Raw genomic sequence first — 24050 nt, forward strand, 5'->3', positions numbered from 1 at the left:
AGTTCCTCCACTCTGAACTGCTTTGATTTATGCTGAATTTATTTTCATATCGGCGCATTTCATGTCAGAAAGAAATAACAAATTTAGGCAATGGATGCTTTTTATTTTGTTTTACTTTTACCCAACACACTTTTATGCCCAGAACAATTAATTGGGACATTAATGGGAATAAAGCACTTGAAAGCTCTTGCAGTGGGATTTGCTGCAAGGCCTTATCCCACAACCCTGCATTTCCTTCAGAGTGGAATATTTGAGCCACTAAATGAATGTTTTTCTGGCATTAAATGCAGGAGATGGTTTTAGTTTAAGGCTCCAAAAGTTTCAGACTGAAAAGAATCAGGGACAGGGAGTTATCTTTTTGAAGAGAACTCTTATCAGCAGAGCTTCTTATCATTTGGAGGAGCTGTGTTTGTCATTTGAATGTGTTTGGCCATCAGTGTCCCAGGGTTTTCAGCTTCCAGAAACATCCACTCCTTCTGGGATTCCAAACCTCACTTTGGTTTAAAGAAACATCCCCTTTTATTGCATTCCTGCTGTAGAAATGGGGAAAAAACATGGAAAAAAGGCACCAAAACCCAATATATCTTATTTTTGAGATTTTTATAGGTAGGCAAACACATATGCTTGCTCAGATTAATAAAAGAGCTCACAACAGTAGCAAGAATGGTTCAAAAAGGGGGTTTAGAAGGTTTAAAATGGGGTTTAGCAGGTTCAAAGGATGTGCTAGGAATTTAAACATGTTTGAATAATTTTGGAAGAAGTTGAAAGAAAATTTCTTATATTTTATTCTTTTTTGAAAAATTCCCTTTCATGCCTTGGCAGTTCAATGTTAAATGGGAATTATTTGTTATGAGATAAAATGGACTTGACATGGAAAGAAAGAGAGCAGAGAAAATAGCTGGTTTCCATTATCAATATTCATTTTATTATGTTTTGTGTGGTAAACACCTCACTGAAGAAGGGTCAAAATAGAGAAATTTGGGAGATCAGTTGTTTTCATGTCCCAAATCCCCAAGACTTTGAAGAGAGTATGACAGAGGGGAGAAAAAGGGGGAGAGGAGAGGGAGGAACCTGAAGAGAAAGGCAGAGATTCAGGTCAGTGGGATGACACAGGGGGGATCCCAGAATCCTGGGATGGTTGGGTTGGAGGGGACATTGGGGTCACCCCATCCCACCCCATGTCCTGGACAGGGACATCTCCACTCTCCCACGTGCTCCAACCCAAACTCTTCCAGGACTCTGTGCTCGTGGGGTTGTTCAGGCACTCCCAACCCTTCTGAATATTCCAGCTGAGAAATAAATGAGAGAAAAATCATTTCAAACCTGCAGGGGATCAGTGGGACAAAGGGTGATCCTGACAGCATGGGGTGCTTCCAAAACTAATACTGTGGGAGGAGAGAATTCTGCTTATTCCTTCAAATCAGATGGGGACATCCTTGAGCAGCTTGGTGCTGGTGCTGTCCCAGAACACCCAAGATCCCAATAAAATCCTGACAACACCCTGGAGGTCATTCCTGGAGGTCACCTCCTCTTCCTCCCACGCTCCCCGGGGAAATTCGGGTGCAGCCCCTCGTCCATGGCCACCCACCCTCAGATCAGCTGAGAAATCATCCTTTGGTCAGCAGAACCTTTGTGAACAATGTTATTTTTTGCTCTTTGTTCTCTTCTTTTGGTTTAAAAGATTCCTTTTGTTCGTTGTGTTCAAATGTTTAGAGATCCCTCATTTGTGGCTCATAAAAGTTAAACCTGGATGTGGAGCTGAGTTTGAGAAATGCAAGGGGGACTTGTTATTTTTTTATATACATTTATTTTATTCTGATTTTTGTTTCAAGAAGGGAATTAAAATGAGTTTATCCCAAGCCCATTTTTAAGTGCTTTGAGATGGATCAGTTTTTCTGTGAGGGACTTACTGTCTTCTCCAGCCAAATGCAGATGGGATAAACATAAGCATTAATTAGGAATTCCTAAATCTACACCTTCCTATTGATAGGAATATAAACATTGCTGTAATGAATGCCTTGGCTGTGGGAAGGAATATTTTGGATTTGGGTGTTCATGCAGGAAAACCTTGCTCAGTGATTTCTGATGGTATCACACTCACAGCAGGATCTGTCACTCTGTCCCAATTAACTTGTCAAAATTAACATAATTATCAATCCCACAAGACCAAATGCATTGAGCATCCAGTATGGGAATCCATGTGCTCTGTGTTTTGTGGGAAACCCTGCTGGGAGCAGCTGGGACTGAGGGACAGCTTCTCTTGTGGTTCCTTTAGTGGGTTTTGGTGTTGGATCTGCATTTGTTTGGGTGGTTTATGGGGTGTTCCTGGTTGGATTTCTCTGGGTGTTCATGGGGTGTTTCTGGTTCTGTTTGTTTGGATGGTTCATGGCATGTTTCTGGTTGGATTTGTTTAGAGGTTCATGGGGTGTTTCTGGTTGGATTTCTCTGGATGGTTCATGGGATATTCCTGGTCTGGGAGATGGCCTGACCCAAATGTGAAGACAGTTAACTACATTTTATATGGAGTTCAGAGCTATGCACTAATGCAGTACAGGATTTGAAAAATACAAAAATCTTAAGGCATCAGCCCTGCTGGGCAGGGAGCTGGGACCAGTTGCTCTCTGTGCTCCTCCTGATGCCTTGAGAGGCTGCCTAGAACAGGGGCTAGGCAGTATTAAAGGAATAAAATAGACATTTATTAAAAGGTCTTCAATGGATACACCTTGGGCAGTACAAGAGCCCAGCCAAGGCTACCCCCGAGTTTTCACACTTTTATAGGATTTGGTCCATTTCCATATTGGGGTTAATTGTCCAGTCACAACTCCAGGTTATGCAGTCCCATCCTCCCAGTTTGCTCTCCTCCATTCCCTGTTGTTTGCCCTTTTTGGGCCTGAAGCTGCAGCGGTGTCCTTGGTTCTGGGCTGGAAAAGAATTGTTCTGTGTGACTGAGCTGGGAGAACTCACTAACACTTTATATGGAGTTCAGAGTTGTGAACTAATGCAGTGCAGAGCCTGAAAATAGAAAAGTTAAAACCTAAACATCACTGGCAGCCTGCCTTGGTGGCATTCCCAGCCCTCACCCGTCTCTCCTGCCCTCCCACAGGTGCTGCAGGGGGCTCAGCTGATCGCCGTGGCCTCGGCCGAGCCCGCAGCCGGCGGCGTGGACGGCTCCCCACTGCAGGGCAGCGACATCCAGGTGCAGTACGTGCAGCTGACCCCTGTGACAGACCACGCTGCCTCCAGCCAGGTATGAGCCACCCCTCCTCCTTCGAGTTCTCCTCCTTCTCCTTCGAGTTCTCCTTCTTCTCCTTCTTCTCCTTCGAGTTCTCCTTCGAGTTCGAGTTCGAGTTCTCCTCCTTCTTCTCCTTCGAGTTCTCCTTCGAGTTCTCCTTCGAGTTCTCCTTCAAGTTCTCCTTCTCCTTTTCTCCTTCTCCTTCTCCTTTTCCTCCTTCTCCTTCTCCTTCTCCTCCTTCTCCTTCTCCTCCTTCTTCTCCTTCGAGTTCTCCTTTGAGTTTTCCTTCTCCTCCTTCTTCTCCTTCTCCTTCTTCTCCTCCTTCTCCTTTTCTCCTTCTCCTTTTCCTCCTTCTCCTTCTCCTTTTCTCCTTCTCCTTCTTCTCCTCCTTCTCCTTCTCCTTCTCCTTCTCCTTCTCCTTCTCCTTCTCCTTCTCCTTCTCCTTCTCCTTCTCCTTCTTCTCCTCCTTCTCCTCCTTCTCCTCCTTCTCCTTCTTCTCCTTCTTCTCCTTCTTCTCCTTCTTCTCCTTCTTCTCCTTCTTCTCCTCTCCTCTCCTCTCCTCTCCTCTCCTCTCCTCTCCTCTCCTCTCCATCATCCTCATCTTCCTCTTTCCAAACCATAAAACTCATAATTTATAATAAGAAACATCATTTTTTGAAGGTAGAAATGATCCTTGACTGCTCCTGCTTTGCTGTCCTTGCTTAGTGCCTCTGGAGAAGTTATTTCGGTCACTGGTGTGTCCCTGAAGGCTGAGAGCCTCACAAAGGACAGCACCAAAAATGTGGCTGCAATCAGCCAAAAAGTATTTTCAGACTGAGGTTTCCCTCAGAAAGGTCATTCCTGTTCTGACAGCAGTTTTCCAGTTGTTTTGATCAACAGCAAGTCCAGTTGGAAGTGAACACTTGATCCTCTCTGCTTGAGGAGGAATTATGGGGGTTTTTTTGGTCGTTTTTAATCAGCTTGAACAAGCATGAAGCTGAGGCTAGAAAAAGTCTGTCATCAGCTTGAAGCTTTGGTGACAGCACCACAAAGCTGATTTAAACCAGTTGGAACACGTTTTTCTGAATTTGGTCACACGTGGTTTTGCAAATCCCACTCCGTGGGCTTCTTCAAGTGGTTGTGGAATTCTTTGTGCCTCGCCACTGCCCTTGACAATATTTAATTTTTAACAGTGCTCTGGACACTGAGGGTGTTCTGCAGGGATTGTGCCTTGTGTTTTATGGATCCTCCATCACTGCTGCTCCTGTGGATTTAATAAATCCAAGAACAACTGTTGTATTTGTGATGAAGGAAGGAATGATGAATCTGACTCCATGCTCTCAGAAAGCTCATTTATTATTTTATGATACTATATTATATTGAAGAATACTAAACTAAACTATACTAAAGAATACAGAAAGGATACTTACAGAAGGATAAAAAGATAATAATGAAAACTCCTGACTCTTTCCAGAGTCCTGACACAGCTTGGCTCTGACTGGCCAAGGAGTCAAAACAACTCACAGCAGAATCCAATGAAACAATCACCTGTGGGTAAACAATCTCCAAACACATTCCAAAGGAGCAAAACACAGGAGAATCAAATGAGATTCAAATTATTGTTTTCCTTTTTCTCCGAGGCTTCTCAGCTTCCCAGGATAAAAATCCTGGGCCAAGGGATTTTCCAGAGAATGTGAATGCCACAAACAGCAGGGATACCCTGAGCTGGGAAGGACCCACAAGGCCCATGAGCCCAGATAAGCTCAGCAGGCAGTGAGAGCTGTTCCTCGTGCTGCTGTCCCCACTCCAAGCCTGGGCAATTCCCACATTTCCCTCCTCATCCAGCACCTTCAGGAAGGAATTCTGGAGCAGGGTCCCAGGAGCTGCTCCCTGTGCAGGGACACTTTGCACCCTGTTGGTTTTACACTGTGGTGAACCCCAGAGCTTTCCAGGGAAAGCAGGGCAGGAACGGGACAGGAAAAGGGCAGGAAAGGAAAAGCAGACAAGCCCCAAAACAAGTCAGCCATAAATGTTTCCTCGCTTTGCACCCAGTGAAAACTGAGGATCTGGAAAGGAGCTGGAGAAACCAACTTGGTGTTTGCACTGCTCTGAGCTTATCCATCATTCAGGAGATTTTTGTGGATAAAGAAATGGAATTTTCCTGTGGAGAAGGATCTCTCATCTGAGGGGAAAAGTCTTATCTGACAGAAGGGAAAATCCCCTGACACTTCCACCTGGTTCTTGGTCAAGGTGCTGAGAGGTTCCCAAGGATTTTGCAGCTCTTTATCAATCAAAGCTCAATAAAGTGGAATTTATTTTCCATCTGGGTTGGATTCTGTGCCAATTCCCCGTTAGAAAAAGCACAAATGTGAATTTATTTCATGTCTCACTACAAGGTACCAGTTTTCTGCCCTTTTTTTTCTTGAAGTGAATTCCTGCTCTGAGTTCAGCTGGAACAGATCAAAATCCACTTCAATTTTGTATTTTCAGTGTATTCGTGAATGATTTTTGCTTGGCTTGTTTTCATGTTTTGACAGCAGTTTGCAAAGTCTAGAAATACAGAATATTTGGATTAAAATTCTGTGCTCAGATGCAATGCTGGTGGTAAATTCTGTTAGATTTGGAAAAAAAACCCACCATCATTCCAAATATAAATTCTTGTAATCCCTTCAGGTCTGAGGTTGGATCAATATTTGGTGATGCTGTTGTGCTGATATTTGATAATTCTATTCACTCAATACACTTTTCCTCTAAATGGGAAAGAAAACCTTGAGGATTATTTAATTTTTTTTTTTTGTGGTATCCAATTTAGCAATCTCATAGATTGATTCAGCACCTTGGCATGAATTTATTGAACTTTTAAGCAAACACAAAATACCCTTCAAATTAAACAGGGAAAAAATTCCTGTAGCCAAATGCAACCACTGGCACCAAGGCATAGGGAAATAAATGAATTTAGGAGCAGCACTTTAGGATTTTGAAGTTCTGGTGTTTTAATTTGAATAATAAATAAGCTGGGACTGTGTAATAAAACCTAAAAGTTGGGAATTCTGCTGGATTTTCCCTCCTTGTGGATCTTTTGGCAGGTTCAAGGCTGGAGCTCAAAGCAGGACCTCAAATGAGGCTTTTTTAATCACCAAAATCCTGTCAGAGAGAGAATTCTGTGGCCAGGGTGTTGCACAGAGCATCCTTTAGAGGTTTTTATGAGAGAATCCAGCAAGGGCAGATCTCTGGAATGAAGGGGACTTCAGAGGGAAAAAATCCTGAAATCCTTGCCCTGGGCTGGGAATTCTATCCGTGCTGTGATGGCTGCTGGCAGCAGGGGAAGCTTTTTTGGGTGTGAGGGGCTCTGTGCAGGCCAGTGCAGCTGCTCTGGGGGCTGCTCCTCTCACAGCTCTGCAGGTGCTTTCCCAGCTCCCAGCAATTTGGATTTTCCCTCCCCTGTTGCTCCTGCTAGACAGTGAGTTGGTTTGTAAAGAGATTTTTCCTTTGGAGGTTTCAATCAGTTGTGCTCCCTTTAATTCTTCCTGGATTTCCTTGGGAGGTGAGGAGAGTCAGGAGGGATTTCCTCTGAGGAAAAGCTGCCTCTAGTCAAGCTGGTCTCACTTCACCCTAACCAGGGAAAGGCTGCAGTGGGGAAAATCAGCATTTTTAGATCCTATCCTGCTCCAGCTGGGAAATTCCAAGGACAAAGCCAACAGGAGATTTCACTGCCCTCACCCCCAGCAGCTCTGGCACTGCAGAGCTCCCTCCTGCCTTCTCCATGCTCCTCCTTGGTGCCCTTCCCAGCTCCCTGTTCCCAAAATCTCTCTGTTGGGATGAGCCTTCCACAGCTTCAGTTTGCTGCCAGACTCTGAATTTATTTCCTTTATTTGGAGCTGGTTCTTAGCCTGGGAAGAGAGAGGGAATAATTGCCTTAGTGCCACTCATGGTTTTGTAGATGTTTATCATAATTGCATTATTTCAGCTTCCTCATTAGGCTTCATGGAGGCTCTTGATGTTATTTTTGGTGCCTTTGTGAGTGTGTTCCCATTCCCACTGTCTCAGACCCCACATCCATGCGGATTTTGCTTTGGAATTTTTTCCACTGGAATTCACAAGAACTTTATAATAAGCTCTCATTCTCTTGGTTACACCAATAAAAATCCCTTTTGGATTGATTTCCTGCTGTCCCACTCCCCTTTGCAGGGCACTGATTCCCTTCAATCAGCAATCCAGCCAGAAATGCAGATAGAACACGGAGCCATCCAAATCCAGTGAGAGGATTGAGGAACGCTGGGGAGCTGGCAGTGAACTGCAGCCAGAAATGGAGTGGGAAGGGCTGGAAAAACCTCCCAGACCCCAGAACCTGCAGCCTTGCCCTGCTCCCCCACCCCTGGGATAACTCCAGTGTCACTCAAAGGTGCATCATGACACCAATCCACATCCTGGCCTTCAAAATAACCCCGTGGGCTGCACTTCAATCCACTCAGAGAGGACAAAACAAACCTTTCGTGGGGAGAGGAAGAGCTCTCCTGCATCCAAACTGTGAGACTCCATCCCTGGCCATCCTGTTGGTCCCTCCTGTGCAAATGGAATGTCTGCAGATGTTTGGGTATTGCTGCCCTGCAGTACCTGCTTTGCCACCTAGGGAAAGTTCCAGAGCTCAGATATTTTTCACTGTTGGAACAGTCTTTTTTTTTTTTTTTTTTTTTTTTTTTTTTTTTTTAATTTGCTATGGTGTTTATAACAAAAAAAAAAAAAAAAGGAAAATATTTAAAAAAAGGAAAAATCCCTTGACAGCAAGTCTTGGCCTTTTGCTGGTGTTTTCTGTTCAGTGTCATGAAAACTGTATTTGCAGAAGACTAACACTTTTGTTTGTACTGTTGCTTAACTACTTTTCTAGGGGAAAATGCTTTAAAATGCTGTAATTACGCATTTCTAATGAAAAATAAATGTGTATTTATGAATAGTGCAGCTCTAAGTTGCTCTGCCTTGGGAATGAGTCTGGGTTGGCTGGGAAGGAATGTTGTCCTGGAGGAGCTGGGGATGGATCCACATTCAGCCTCTAAGGAAGAACCCAATCTCAGACCACTTTATTTTCTAAATTCCCAGTCCTAGACCCTTTTATTTTCTAAATTCCCAATCCTAGGCCCTTTTATTTTCTAAACTCCCAATCCCAGACCATTTTGTTATCTAAATTCCCAGTGCAAGAAACATGGGATAACTGAATTTTTGAGTGTGCAAAATGTAATGAATTTATGAAATAGTTTTATGTAATGTGAACAATTCTGAGCTCTCTCCCTTTCAGTTCTCCTGCCTCCTTTGTCCAGCAGTTCCCCAGAGTGGGATCCATCCATCTGAACCCAACATCCAAGATCCAGGTGAAATCCCCTTTCCTCTGAAAGTTCTGGGAAATTTAATATGGATTTGGACAAAGCACCATTGTCCTATTTGCTAATCCTGAGTGCAAAGGAAACCTTTTTGCTGTCACCTGGTTATTTTAATGATGCATGTTTTGGAAAATAAGGTTTGGAAATAGAGTTTGGAAAATAAGAGTTTGATAAATAGGGTTTGGAAAACAGAGTTTGGAAAATAAGAGAGGGAGGTGTTGCTTTATATTTGATTTCCAGCTGATTTCCCACAGGGCCATTCCCAATATATGGCTCATAATGCATTTAATGAATTGATAAATGAGGTATGGCCAAAATCCCACGTGTTGGAATCCAGGATAAGTTGAATTTTTAATTTTTTTGTTACCAAAGGAAGGGTTAAGCAGCCCCAGCTTCTGGGAATGCTGTCCCTGGTAAGTGTTACACTTTCTATAAATTCCTCCTTCTCTTTAGGATATTTCTTGACACAGAAGCACAATGCAGACAACCACAGCTTGTGGAGCTCGGGGTCTGCAGCAGGCCAGGAATTTGGCTGCTCTTCAGCTCCTTTTTCAGTGCTGTTCCTCAGCCTGGGGGAACTTTGAAGAGCTTGGCACCCAAAGAGAGGCCTAAAAATAAAGTCAGGCCTGGACATTTTAATAATCATGGAATGGTTTGGGTGGGAAGGGGCCTTAAGGATCATCCAAATCCACCTCCTGCCATGGGCAGGGACACCTTCCACTACCCCAGGTTTTTCCAACCTGGCCTTGGACACTTCCAGAGATGGAGCAGCCACAACTTCTCAGGGAAATCCATTCCAGGGCTCCCCACCCTCCCAGGGAACAGTTCCTTCCCAATATCCATCCATCCCTGCCCCCAGTGGGAATCCATTCTGTCAGGTAGGGTTGGGAATTCCTTTCCATTCCTCTGGTTTGTGAACTCAGAATTTTGTCCTTTTTGCATTTTCCAGCTGAAGTTCAGGAGGAGGTTGAGTTCAGGAGGCTTCAGCACTGAGCCAGGAATATTCCAGTGAGTATTCCCTGTCCCCGCTCCCTCTCTGGGGGTTGGATCTGCTTGTCCAGGCAGGAAAGGTCTCCAGGAATACTGGATTGGTCTCCCTGTCCAGGCAGGAAAGGTCTCCAGGAATGCTGGATTGTTCTCCCTGTCCAGGTAGGAAAGGTCTCCAGGAATGCTGGATTGATCTTGTCCAGGTAGGAAAGGTCTCCAGGAATGCTGGATTGATCTCCTTGTCCAGGCAGGAAAGGTCTCCAGGAATGCTGGATGTGTTTCCCAGGCTGTGCCACCACAAATAAATCATTCTCCAAGTGAGTAATTCAGGGATGGGTTCCCTCCTGAGAGTGTCTGTGAGGTTCTCAGCAGGGTGAAGGCACCTTCACCTCCAGGTTGTACCAGAACCATGCACAAACCAGGAAGAAATCCTGGAAGTTTTGGAAGATAAGGAAGCAGGAGCTCCTGGGGGCCCTGAGGGTCTGCCTGGCTCTGAGTTTGGGAGGGTTGGTGTTGGTTCACCACGGATGTGGTTCCATCCTTGAAGACAATTTTCAGTGAATCCCCTAGAAACACTCAGTTTACATCTCCTCTTACTCCCAGTCTCTGCTTTTCTACCAATAACATTCTTTTTCCCTCAGCAAACCTTCCAACAGCCTCATTTTCATTGTTTTACCTCCTCATACTGCTTCTGTCCAAGAGAGATGGAGACCAAGATTGTTCAGAGGACATTTCTTGTGGGCTTAGACTTGGACCAGCTGCTTCTTTTATTGGAATTCACCTCATGCCCTGCAGAATCCAGATTTTCCTGGGATGATTTTGGTGAGAGCAAAATATTTTGGCCTTCAGGTTTTTTTGCAAGAGGGTGAAGAGCCTCTGGTTGCCCTCCTTGGCCCTGTTGGTTATTTTTAATATTCAGTTCACTAAAGCCACAACCATTTATCCTGATTTTTGCTAAAATTCTCTCAGTGGACCATTATTAAGACTCTTCAGATCATTTAATCTTGAATCCTGCTTGAAAAGAAGAATCCTTAAGGGTTTCCCGCTTAAAGCTAAAATATTCTGGTTTCATGGATTGTACAGCAAGAAATCAGTCTCAGAAAAGTGAGGGATGTGGGGAATTTCTTGCCTGCTTTTTCTTCCCTGTTAGTTTTATGTATTTTGTCTTGCAAAACAAATCTATAAAAACCATCACCCTCCTGTGACCCAAATAAACGAGAATGTCCTCATGAGCTGCATTTTCAGGCATTTCTTTGCCTGTAAAGCAAAGAATTCCATCCAAAAATAAAAAAAGTTGCTCTGGTGCTCGTCTCTGTGGTGGAGCTGCTGCTGTGTGGAGATCCTCTGGTGGCCCTGGGTTTTATTACCCAATTCCATGGATGTGGAGTTTCCTGCTAGAAAAACACCGGGAGAAAACCAATCCCTACAAAAAAACCCCAAACCCTGAACCACGGTGGGATCTCAAACTCCTGTTTGCAATCCATTCTCCTGCCGAATTCCCAATTATCCAGAGCTGCAGATTTGGAGCTGGAGCTGAAATGGGGCAGGAGCTGTTTCCCATTTCCAGGGCTAAGAATGTTCCTTTCATTCCTGCTGATCCCAAGGCTCTGCCGGGAGCTGGGCTGGTTCGGAGGAGCCCTGGGCACTCAGAGCTCATTTCCTGGGATGGAGCTGGGAATGAGGGAATCACTGAGCTGGGAAAAGGGAGCTCCTGCTCCCTGTGCTGCTGCAGGCACACAGCAATGCCTCCCACCCCTCAGGGATCCCAAAAAATGGAAATTTCGGCAGGAGGAGCCGTGCAGAGCCCACAGTCCAAGGCAGGGCTCAACTCTCCTCTTTCTCAAGGTGATTTTTAATCAAATCTTGGATAAAAACCTTTTTTTCCCCATTTCTGTCTCATACAAAGTTTAATCCAGCAGCAAATGTCTCCTTTGTTTAACTTCTTTTGCCTTTTTTAAATTCTATTTCTCTAAGTTTTCTCCTCTTTGTTTCCTATTCAATTTTTCCTTTTTGTGCAAAGGAAAAAAAGTCTTCTAGTGATAAATAATAAAATTTCATATTTTGGGCAGAAAATATATCTTTTATATATTTTACCTATTTTATTAATCATATGGATTTTTTAAATTAACCAATAGGCAGGAAAAAGTTCTGTAGATCTGGTCCCTCTGTTTAATCTGTTTTGGGTGTTCAATTAAACTGCCCAGTTCCAGCTCTCCATCAGGTTTATGATGAGATTTTATTTTATATAATTATTATAATTTATTTAATTTATACCATTTTCCAGTAAATGGATTATTCCAGATTTTTCCTGTGAGTTAAAGTGGTGCTGAAACACAACAACAAAAACCTGGATGGAAAACTGAGTTTAGGCTAAGCTTGTGCTCATTGTCCCTCAGTGTTCCATGACCTGGACTTTGATGGGATTTCAAAAAATTACCATAAAAATGAGAAATGTCCCTGCTTCCCTGCCTTTCTTAGGGAACCTCTGGGATTTCTGTTTTCCAGATGCACTGGCTTGGCTGGCTCTGGAGCAGGGAAATCAAAGGGACTTTGCTTTTGGTTGTTGCCACAGGGACAGAGCTCTGCTGCCCAGGGATTGAAATGATTCCAGCTGGGAGTGATGGACTCTGCATTCCCTTTGCCAGTGCCTGGTGGGAAAAGCAGGAAAAAAACCTGGGAGGTGTCCAGCACAGCCTGAGTGGCTGAAAGGTATGCTTCAGATATATATATATATATTTAATTTATAGATTCATATTTTATTTATATATTTATATATATATTTATATTTTTATATAATTCTATATACTTATTTTATAACTATATGTATTTATCTATTTATTTATATTGATTAATTTAAAATATTTTTAAATATTTATATTTTATATTTATATACACCACATATTAAATATAGGTATATTTATTTTCATATTCACCATATATAAATTATAAATTTCTTTATATATAAATATGAACAATATACAATATATAGTATATCATTTATATATACATAAAATGTATACAATATCTACATTAATTTTTATATATGCACCATGGATACTATATATATTTATTTTTATATTAATACATAATATATACAACATATATTTATATTTAGATACACTACTTACAGTTATAGCTATAGTTATAGTTATATTTTTATTATAATTTTTGTTTAATTTTTATTTTTATATTTATTATATTCTATTTATTTCTATTTCTCTCTATCTATTTCTGTTTCTATTTCTATTTCTATTTCTATTTTATATATTTATAATAATAAATATAATATTATTAATAATATACATCATATTTATTTTTATATATTTCTATATTTATAAACCCCATGCTCTGCTGCATTCTGAATTCCATTAATCAGGATAAACTAAAGCAATTTCAGCCCTTAATTTCATGCACAGGGAAGATGATTTTTACTGGGCTGATTTAACAGCTCCCAAAATTCCCCAGTTGGAAATTCCAGCCTTTGATGCTAATTAGGAACATTTTCAGTCAATATCCAGATTTTTCCCCGCAGTTCCCACGTGGCAGTGAACCCAAAGCCCCAAAGCTCCCTTGGGGAGCCCTCAGGTGATGGCCCTAGGAATTCTGCTGGCTCCAGTTTGGGTGGAACAGCAAATTCCCACTTTGGTGCCTTTTCTCCCCAAATTCCTGCTCCCAGCCCCTCCTGGGGGCTTCACTCAGCCCCATCCCGTGGGATTTGCCCTCGGGGCCATCTGCCTTGCACAATTCCTGGGATTTTACAGCCATTGCATGACTCAATCCTTCCTCAACTCTCTTAATCCCCCTGCTCTAATGGGCTCCCTGCTCTCCTCAGCAAAACCAGCAGAGAAATTAAAGAAAAAAAAAAATCCAAATGTTCAGAGAAGAGGAGGAGGGAGCAATCCAGGGAAAAGCCAGGCAAAAAAACCGAGGAGCAGTTTGTTGGTTCGGTTGGATCCCTCCCTCCTTTTCCATGCTCAGGTTGCCTTTCCCTCCTCTCTGCAGCCCAGGGAGGGGGTTCCTGGGAAATTCCTCCTTTTCTGGCATGAGACAGTTCCCCAGATTTCCTCGTGCACCCCAGGAGCAGCAGGAGGAGGTAGGCAGGGGGAGGCGGAGGGGAGCGGCTTGGGGGGGTTTTTTCCATCTCTTTTTCCTTTCCCATTTTGTTTATCCCTTGCTGGGTTTTGAAGGAGTCTGTAAACATCTGGGGGGTTACATCTGGTTTGGGTTCTGCCTGGAATTCCTGGGAGTTTCGTTCTGTTGAGCGTTAGAACGAAACCAGCGGCTCCTCTGGCAGGTTCTGCCTCAGGATTTTCCAAAACTAAACCCTGCATCCCCACTCGTCCCCCTCTGACACTTCCCTGAGTTTTCATGGAAGTTTTCTTGTGTGGCAAAGAGCTCAGTGAACCTGGATCTCAGTGACAAGAATGATTCCCTTTTATTTTCCATATTGTAAAAAGTGGAATGTTCTTATTTTCCTGCCAGAAAACCGAGTTTGTAGGAGTATTCCCTTAAAAACTTTGGAATGTTTGTGCATGGATTGACAGCTTTCCATGCTGATCTTTCCTTTGAGCAAACACAACACTCCTGGCACTGATAAAATCCATTGATAGGAAGTGGTTTAAGATTTTGAGGTGGGGTTTTTGTGTTTGGTTGTGGTTTTATTTTGGGATTCACCTGTGTCATTCCCTGCTCCAATCCCAGCTCGGTGCTGCGCAAGTGTCCTGGGATTTGAGGTCCCTCAGGCTCTGGACTCCAAGTCCAGATCTTGGCAGATTTAATCCATGTGCAAATCCATCAAGTCAAGGGTAAATTCAAAATCTCATTATTGGAGTTTTGCTGCTGGGAAGAAAAACTGGGGAAAAGCTTTTCAGTTTGGGCAGGGAAGGAACTGCAGGGGAAATCCAGGTGGGAATTGAGGCAGAGGGATTGGCAGTGTCTGGAGGAGGAGGAGGAGGAGCAATGCCCAAGCAGCTCTGGAGTGGAGGATTCCTCATCTTCAGGTCCCTTCTGCCAAATGTCACCAAATGCAGCCCCATGGTGCCACCAGGTGCCTTGGGATGGGAATGGGAATGGGAATGGAATGGGAATAGGAATAGGAATAGGAATAATAGGAATAGGAATAATAGGAATAGGAATGGGAATGGGAATGGGAATGGGAATAGGAATAGGAATAGGAATAGGAATAGGAATGGGAATGGGAATGGGAATAGGAATGGGAATGGGAATGGGAATAGGAATGGGAATGGGAATAGGAATGGGAATGGAAATAGGAATAGGAATAGGAATAGGAATAGGAATAGGAATGGGAATGGGAATAGGAATAGGAATGGGAATGGGAATAGGAATAGGAATAGGAATGGGAATGGGAATGGGAATAGGAATAGGAATAGGAATAGGAATAGGAATAGGAATGGGAACGGTGCGTGGCAGCCTGGGATGGGTGTGCAGGGCTGATCCCAAGGGATGCCCCTGGATCCACACAGTCCAGAGTCCCTGGATCCATTCCCAGGCTCTGTCCCTCTGTTCCCTCCCTGTCCCAAAAAGCACCACCCCATAATGTGGGAAATATCCTGAATTGAGAGAATCAGGGATCATTCAGGTTGGAAAAGACCTTTAGGGCCATCAAGTCCAACCATCCCCCAGCACTGCCAAGACCAGGGCTGGACAACCCTTCTGGGGAAGAAATTGTTCCAATATTGAGGAAATAAATGTCTTGCTCACGGGAAGTTCTCAAAGCAGGAGGGTTCAGTTGGGCTAAAAGTGCTTTTTACTGGGTTCTAACCAGAGGAACAATGGGTCCTTGTCCCCCTTGTTTGTAGGGGACAGCAAATTTCTGGCTGGAAATCCACAGATTGATCAACAGTGTAATAAAAAAAATTGAGATAAAAGCAATTTTAAAAAGCCTTGAAACCTTTAATCCTTTGAGGCTGGTTTCTGAAAGTCCAGAATTAAAAATATCATAATTAAAAAGAGCTTTGCTACGGCACAGAGTTAATAAGCAGAGAACACCCAAGAAAACACTGATTTTTCTTTTAAAATGCCCCCTTCCCTCTTCCTTTTGTCCCTGATATTTTGGTGGGAGCTGACCAGACAGACCCTTCCAGCAAAAGGAGAGTTAACTCCTGGAGAAAGGGGGTGGAGAGGGAATCCCAGCTTGGAACTTGAGACTTTCCAGCTGAGAAAGAAAGATTTGGAGATGCAGACGTAATCCCAGAGCTCTGCAATCAGCTCCCTGTCAAAGGAAAAGCACATTAAGAACTGCCCAGGGCACTGGGAGCAGGGCAGGACACAAGCAGCAGTGCCACCACCTTCTCCAGGGTGAGTAGGGAAAAACTTCCCACCGAAACTCTTGGAAAATGGGTGAAATATTGGGAATGGCTGGGTGGGAAGGTCAGGAGCAGAGGTGAGTTCGGATTGTTGGGTACCAGATGCAATAGGTGATCTCTTAATTCAGGTTTTCCTGAGCTGGGGGGGTCTGGAGCACAATCTCTGCTCTTTCCTGCTGTAAATCCAAAATTCCCCACGAGCTGCCAAGGACTGCAAACAAACTCATGGAGCGGGAATGCGAATTTGTGTGGATTTCCTCCCAAAGTGGGAGCATTTTGATTTGTGTGGCTTAACTCCTTCAGCTGGAGCTGCTCTCCTTGTCTGCCTGCTCCAGCTGCAGGGTTCCAGGCAATCTCTGCCTTCAGCATGGGCTTTCCTGAACTTTGGAGCATCCTGGTGGAGCTCCACACTTTGTTTGCTGCCTGTGGGATGCTCCTGCACTGAGTGGGGGCTTTGTGCTCCAGAGCATCCAAGGATTTTCTGATTGATCCAGACACCATGAAGGATGGGAAGAAGGAAGAGATGCTGCAGATTTGCTTTCCAAGCTTGCCAGGTGCACGGGGATGGGGTGTTCCAGCTGCTGTGTGATTTATTGCAGTGTTTTTGCTGATGTTATTATTAATAATATTGATATTTATGGAGCAGTTCATGGTTAACACGCTCGGCTCCCTGACCCGTTTCACGCTGGGTTTGTGGGGCTGTGTTTGTGAAATGCCTGTTTTCCATTACAAAACTGGGAGATAAACGAAGATGACAGTCACATTTTCCTAACATAAATTTCTCCCTTTCCCTGTGCTCCTTGGAAACCATAAATTCCAGCAGCCTGGCTGCCTGCTCCAGACATCAAAAGGCCCTGGGTTTACAAGGCCTGCTTGCCTGGGTCAGGTCCTGTGCAGGAGAGACACAGATGATCCAAATCATCCACATGACACCAGAAAGCTGGGATGGGAGCAGAGTGAAAGGAGGAAGCTGGACATTGTGGGAGGGGAAGGAAAATCTCCTGAGAGGACTTGTCTCAGCTGATGCAGTTCAGGTGGTGGGGAGAGATTTTCCTGCTTTTTCTGGCCAGTCAACATCTTCCTGTTTTCCTGCTCCTGCCCTAAATGTTTTCAGCCCTAAGAGCTCAACCTTTTGAGCTGAAACTCGTGGCCAAGTTGTTGTCTCATCTCATCTCCATGAATGCAACATCCTTTGCTCTTGGCAGGCTGGACCTGCCTTTTGCCCAGATCACATCCATTCACAAACTTCCTCTCCTTGGCTTCTTCTTCCCTGGCACATCAAACACTCAGCAGGGCTTTTGCTGTCCTCACCCCATATCCTGCTCTCATTTCAATCTGCTCCTTCCCCCCTGCTGCCCCTTGCCCTTGGCAGGACCAAAATTTCAATGCAAACGGTGAAAATGCAAAATTCCAAAGCAATTTCAATGCTTCCTTTAGTCCCATTCCCTGCTTCCCCGGACCTTCTGCCCCTCTGAGTTTGGATTCTCCTTCCTTATGCAGCACCCACCACCTTTTGGTGGGATTAAGAGTATTTCATCCATGAATCCAGCTCTCATCATCTCAGAGCTCTGGATCAGTGATATTTCTCTTTTCATTATAATTATGCTAAGAATAAACATAATTACCTCAGAATGATGACACTGAATAAACCCAAGGCTCAAGTTACAGATGAAAAACCTTGTTCTGGTTTTTGCTCTGCTTTAAAAACTTCCCTGTGCCTTGAAGAGCAGCTCAAACCAACTGAACTATTGAAATAAACCCTTTTTTACATCTTCAACCTGCTGAGTGCTCATCAACACAGGGAAACCTTCAGTAACCAACACCCTTTGTTTGTAAGAACAAAGAATCCTGGGGCACGTTATTTTAGTCCATTATTTTAGGTCTAAATAGCTGCCATAAATAAATTTGATTTCTAAATAATAATAATAATAATAATAATAAGAAGAAGAAGAAGAAGAAGAAGAAAGAAAAATTATTTGCTTGCACACAGAACCAAGGTCTAAAATCCACTCTTTTCCCTCAACCATCTCTCTTAAACCCAGACATAAAATTCACTTTTTCCTCAACCCCCTCTCTTAAACCAGTGGACCTAAGATCCACTCTTCTCCAATCCCTCATCCCATCTCTTTTAAAAAATCCATTTTTCCCTCATTCATCTCTTTTAACCCAGATATAAAATCCACTCTTTTCCCTCATCCACCTCTTTTAAACCAGACATAAAATCTCCTCCTTTCCTTCATCCCTCTCTTTTAACCCAGATATAAAATCCCTTTTTTTCCTGCCTGTGGATGTTCCCCTTCCCTCAGTGCTCAGCCCTGGGGTGGGGATTTGGCTGCTGGCTCAGCATTCCCATGTCCTGCTCCTGCTGCTCTTCCCAAGCCTGGACTGGGACCTTTCCTAAGGAAATTTCTGGGTCCTGAGCCTGGATTAGGGACTCTCCTAAGGAACTGTCTGGGTGCTGAGCCAGGATTGGGACCTTTCCTAAGGACCTGTCTGGGTGCTGAGCCTGGATTGGGACCTTTCCTAAGGACCTGTCTGGGTCCTGAGCCAGGATTGGGACCTTTCCTAAGGACCTGTCTGGGTCCTGAGCCTGGATTGGGACCTTTCCTAAGGACCTGTCTGGGTCCTGAGCCTGGATTGGGACCTTTCCTAAGGACCTGTCTGGGTGCTGAGCCTGGATTGGGACCTTTCCTAAGGACCTGTCTGGGTGCTGAGCCTGGATTGGGACCTTTCCTAAGGAAATTCCTGGGTGCTGAGCCAGGATTGGGACCTTTCCTAAGGACCTGTCTGGGTGCTGAGCCTGGATTGGGACCTTTCCTAAGGACCTGTCTGGGTGCTGAGCCTGGATTAGGAACTCTCCTAAGGACCTGTCTGGGTGCTGAGCCTGGATTGGGACCTTTCCTAAGGACCTGTCTGGGTCCTGAGCCAGGATTGGGACCTTTCCTAAGGACCTGTCTGGGTGCTGAGCCTGGATTAGGAACTCTCCTAAGGACCTGTCTGGGTGCTCAGCCTGGATGGGGACCTTTCCTAAGGACCTGTCTGGGTGCTGAGCCTGGATTGGGACCTTTCCTAAGGACCTGTCTGGGTGCTGAGCAGGGATTGGGACCTTTCCTAAGGAACTGTCTGGGTGCTGAGCCTGGATTGGGACCTTTCCTAAGGACCTGTCTGGGTGCTCAGCCTGGATTAGGAACTTTCCTAAGGACCTGTCTGGGTGCTCAGCCTGGATTAGGAACTCTCCTAAGGACCTGTCTGGGTGCTGAGCCTGGATTAGGGACCTTTCCTAAGGACCTGTCTGGGTGCTGAGCCTGGATTGGGACCTCTCCTAAGGACCTGTCTGGGTGCTGAGCCTGGATTAGGAACTCTCCTAAGGACCTGTCTGGGTGCTGAGCCTGCCAAGAGGCAGCTCCTGCCTGGGACACATGGAGAGTGGCAGTGTCTGACCTTTGCAGTTCTCTCTTGGGAAAGGGGAGACAAAAAGGCAAGAAATAAAGCAAACAAAACAAGGAACAGCTCTGCAAGTGCCAGAAGCCAAAGTCAGTACAGATAGCAAGTCGTTGGGTGGTTTTTTTTTTTCCCCTTCTATTTTTAAGCTGCTCAGTTTCATTTTTCTCTGGAGCTCGTGGAAAGGAGGAGTTTCTGGATAAGGAGAAGTGACTGAACTGGTGCTGAGACAGAAATAATCTGGGCAATCAGTGCAGGGAAGGGGGACACAAAACTACCAAGTGACCACTGAGCTGAAGTTTGGGCAAATCTCTCTTTGTCTGGGACATTTTCCTGCTTTTGCAGAGAGCTCCAGCCCCAGATCCAATCTCAGGGCAGTGTTATTACAAGAATTCATCTCTGAAAGCCCAGCAGAATTTGTTTGGATTGCTAATTTCCTCGAGGCCTGGGGATGTGCTGGAGTGGAGGAAATCCAGGGGGTAGCACACAGGGTATCCACTTGCAGGGTCTCTGAGGGGTGGGAAATCACTTCCCAAATGTGCCTAATAGTCCTGGAGTGGAGAAATTATTAGTGCTGATTACACCCTGAACCAAGAAACCATCAAAGCAGATCCCAGCCAGGGATGTGGGTGCTGAAAGAGCAGGAAAATGGATGGGACAGAGGGGAGATAAAGGCTCCACGCTGCTCTTGCTGTGTTTGTCTCTGGCTAGAGCCACATCAGTGGCTAAATTGCATTTCTTTCAGCAAAGCTCTTAACGAGGAGCTTGTAATTGCCAGCATGGAGCAGTCATGTGTAGCTCTCCCCCAGTTCTCTGCTTTTGGGGACCCTTGGAAAGATGGAAACCAGCTCATTTTTACCTTCAGACTGACCTTGGATCTCCTGATCTGGATGTGGCAGGTCCAGTCCTTGCTGTCCCCTGCACAGGGGATGTGGTGACACTGCTGCTCCTCCATCCCCCTGAGGCTGTGGGGAGGGCTTCACCCAGCCTTGGGCACTTCCAGAGATCCAGGGGCAGCCCAGCCTCTCTGGGAAATCCACCCCAGGGCCTCCCTGCCCTCCCAGGGAGAAACTGATAAGAATTTATAATGGCTCTTTCCTCAGAGACCCCAAATCACCACCTGAAATCTAAAATATCCCAGGAGAAACAGGAAACTCAGCAAGGCCTGGACTCCCAGACTCAAACAGAGGGATTTTCCTGGAGAGGTTGAACTGAATCCCTGCAGGAGCTGCCCTGAGTCCTGTCCCTCCCCTGGCTGATGCAGGGGCTGCTCAGACACCTCCAGGACAGCTCTGGTCCTTGGGATGGAGCTGTGGCTCCTCTGCCAGCAGGGACACTCTGGGGTGTCCCCATGGGTGACTGTCCCTGGGAACAGCAGCACCCCCAGGTGACATTCCCCAGGTGGGACATGCCCTAGGTGGGACATTCCCCAGGTGACATTCCCAGGGGACATTCCCAGGTGGGACATTCCCCAGGTGACATTCCCCAGGTGGGACATTCCCCAGGTGGGACATTCCCAGGTGGGACATTCCCAGGTGACATTCCCCAGGTGACATTCCCAGGTGACATTCCCAGGTGACATTCCCCAGGTGGGACATTCCCCAGGTGACATTCCTCAGGTGACATTCCCAGGGGACATTCCCAGGTGGGACATTCCCCAGGTGACATTCCCCAGGTGACATTCCCAGGTGACATTCCCAGGTGACATTCCCAGGTGGGACATTCCCAGGTGACATCCCCAGGTGGGACATTCCCAGGTGACATTCCCAGGTGGGACATTCCCCAGGTGACATTCCCCAGGGGACATTCCCAGGTGGGACATTCCCCAGGTGACATTCCTCAGGTGGGACATTCCCCAGGTGACATTCCCCAGGTGACATTCCCAGGTGGGACATTCCCCAGGTGACATTCCCCCGGTGACATTCCCCAGGTGACATCCCCAGGTGACATTCCCAGGTGACATTCCTCAGGTGACATTCCCAGGGGACATTCCCAGGTGGGACATTCCCCAGGTGACATTCCCCAGGTGGGACATTCCCCAGGTGGGACATTCCCCAGGTGACATCCCCAGGTGGGACATTCCCAGGTGACATTCCCAGGTGGGACATTCCCCAGGTGACATTCCCCAGGGGACATTCCCAGGTGGGACATTCCCCAGGTGACATTCCCCAGGGGACATTCCCAGGTGACATTCCCAGGTGGGACATTCCCAGGTGGGACATTCCCAGGTGACATTCCCAGGTGACATTCCCAGGTGGGACATCCCCAGGGGACATTCCCAGGTGACATCCCCAGGTGACATTCCCAGGTGACATTCCTCAGGTGACATTCCCAGGTGGGACATTCCCCAGGTGACATTCCCAGGTGACATTTCCCAGGTGACATTCCCAGGTGGGACATTCCCCAGGTGACATTCCCAGGTGGGACATTCCCAGGTGGGACATTCCCCAGGTGACATTCCCAGGTGACATTCCTCAGGTGACATTCCCAGGTGGGACATTCCCAGGTGGGACATTCCCCAGGTGACATTCCCAGGTGGGACATTCCCAGGTGGGACATTCCCCAGGTGGGACATTCCCCAGGTGACATTCCCAGGTGACATTCCCAGGTGGGACATTCCTCAGGTGACATTCCCAGGGGACATTCCCAGGTGACATTCCCAGGTGGGACATTCCCCAGGGAATGGCATCTGCCCTGGGAAACCTTGGAGATGAGGAACACTCATGAGGAGGTGGCACCTGTGGCTGACCCAAGGGGGTTTGGTGCTCACCTGTCTGGTCTCATGAAATCCATGTCTTAAAACCAACATCCAGGGGAAATCCTGGAGAATTTAACAGAATTCCCACTTTTTCCCAACCCTCCTTGGTTGGTTTAATGTTTGAGGTGCAGCTTTGTCCCAAACCACATTAACAGAAGCCCAATTCTGGTCCTTCTCCCCAGGAATTTGTGCTGTTGCACCTGGAAAAACAGGATTCCCTTCAGGAAACCCTTCAGGAGTGAGGGATCTGCAGAGCTCTCAGTCCCCAGGGCCTCAAGGTTAGTGGATTTTCTGTTGCATCCTTTTAAAAACCACTGGGACTGCAGCAGGATGGGAATTATTGTGGAGGATAAATATCCCCTGCAAGGAACCTCACAAGGATATGGAAAAGTGGTTCCAAAAGTAAGGAAAGCAGAGGAATCTGTATTTTCCCCAATTTATTCTTTCCCTCCTGGATGGAAGAGAAGCCTAAGTTTGTTTGCACCTTGCATAATTATTATGAAAATGAATTTTTTTTTCCCTAATGATTGGAATTTGTGTAAACTGACAATATCACAGAGGACAGGGTGAGAAGGAGCAACTCCAGAGCTGGGTGTTAATTATTCTCCTGTTAAAGTTTACTGTTGAGCTCATGTTAATTGTGTTTAATCACAGCTTTAAGGACAGGATTCAGGAGTGAGGGAATTCCCTGAGTCTCTTCCCAGTGCTGGGTTTTCCTTGTTCAGATCACCAGTCTGGATTTTCTCTTATTTCCTATTTTATCCACATTATTTTAGAAGATGCAGTGCAGAAAAAGGAGGATTTCATGCAAATTAAGGGCTGAGGAGGAGAAAATCCTGACTTTTGGCTCTGGGAACTCCCAGGGTTTCCCTGTGGAGGCAGGGAAGTGAAAAGAAGCAGGAAAGGAAAATCCAAGGCAGGGAAGGCACTTTCCCATCCATCCCTCCCCTCTTGTGCAGCACCTCCCACTCCAGGGCAGGAAAAGCACAAAAAGTCAGGAGATGGTGAGGACAGAATTAGTTTTTAATTTGCTTTCCCCAAGTTTTAATAATCCCCAATGCTGTTAATAATCCATTTCTATTCCTCCAAAGAACAGAGCTAATAAACTTCCTTTTTTCTAAGGCAGTGCCTGTTCAGGAGGTTAAACATTCTCCCAGGTGCTATTCCAAAAAAAGAGCAGGGATTTAAACTCCAGGAATTTCAGTCTGCAGGACAAAAAAAAAAAAAGAGACTTATTTGAAGCTTGGGTAGGTCTGGATTTTCAGTGTCTACAACCTCCCTCCCCCCTAAAATAACACTTCAGCCATGGTGAGGGAAACCTTGGGCCAAGTTTTACAACTTAACCACATGCAGAAGTGCTTATGCAACTGCTGCCTTCAAAATGAACTCAGATTTCAGGCAAAAAAGGAGATTTTTGGGACACTGAGGGTGTCAGACTGGTCTGGAGATGTGCTGGCACCTTTGGGGGCTTCACACCTTGGCTTCTGTGCTTTGTGGTGGTGCCAGCAGGGAGCTCAGAGGGTTTTCTGTGTCTCCCTGGATGCCATTTAAGGTTGGGCAGGAGGGAACTTTAGGAGATGAGCAGCACCTCCTCGAGTTACTGTCTGCAGGTTAAAGCAACAGCAGAAAAAAATAGAGAGATATAAAAAATAAAAAAATAGAGAGATATAAAAAATCCAGGCCCTTTTCTCCAGCTGGTTCCATCTGTGTGGTCTGCTCTGCTGGGGAATTGCTGCTCTGGGAGATCCACAGCTCCCAGAGGGCTGGGGGAGATGTTCTGGAGGGGTTCATCAGCTTCTTTCTTCTGGACACCTCAGAATTTGGTGTCTTTGAGGCTCTGGTGGCCCCGTGGCCCTTGGATGTGTCTTTGCCACAGAGTCCCCGAAAAGGAGCACGGGACCAAGACAAAGAGTGAAAGCAGAGGCCTGGAGCTGGAGCTTTGGCTTTTCCCCAGC

General features: G+C 45.7%; 1 protein-coding gene across 2 annotated transcripts in view; it reads left to right on the top strand.

Moving 5' to 3' along the window:
• Positions 1-8167, top strand: part of BANP (BTG3 associated nuclear protein) — a 113769-nt gene extending 105602 nt beyond the window's left edge. For both annotated transcript variants that reach the window (XM_071440816.1, XM_071440817.1), the window contains exons 12-13: positions 3104-3247; positions 7400-8167. In XM_071440816.1, coding sequence (XP_071296917.1) covers positions 3104-3247; positions 7400-7471 — 216 coding nt within the window. In that variant the 3' untranslated portion in view covers positions 7472-8167. The remainder of the gene's footprint in view (positions 1-3103; positions 3248-7399) is intronic.
• The last annotated feature ends 15883 nt before the right edge of the window (positions 8168-24050 follow it).

This window comes from Agelaius tricolor, unplaced genomic scaffold, assembly GCF_023055355.1.
Source record: "Agelaius tricolor isolate 1412-34295 unplaced genomic scaffold, bAgeTri1.0.p SCAF_15, whole genome shotgun sequence".
Taxonomy (NCBI): domain Eukaryota; kingdom Metazoa; phylum Chordata; class Aves; order Passeriformes; family Icteridae; genus Agelaius; species Agelaius tricolor.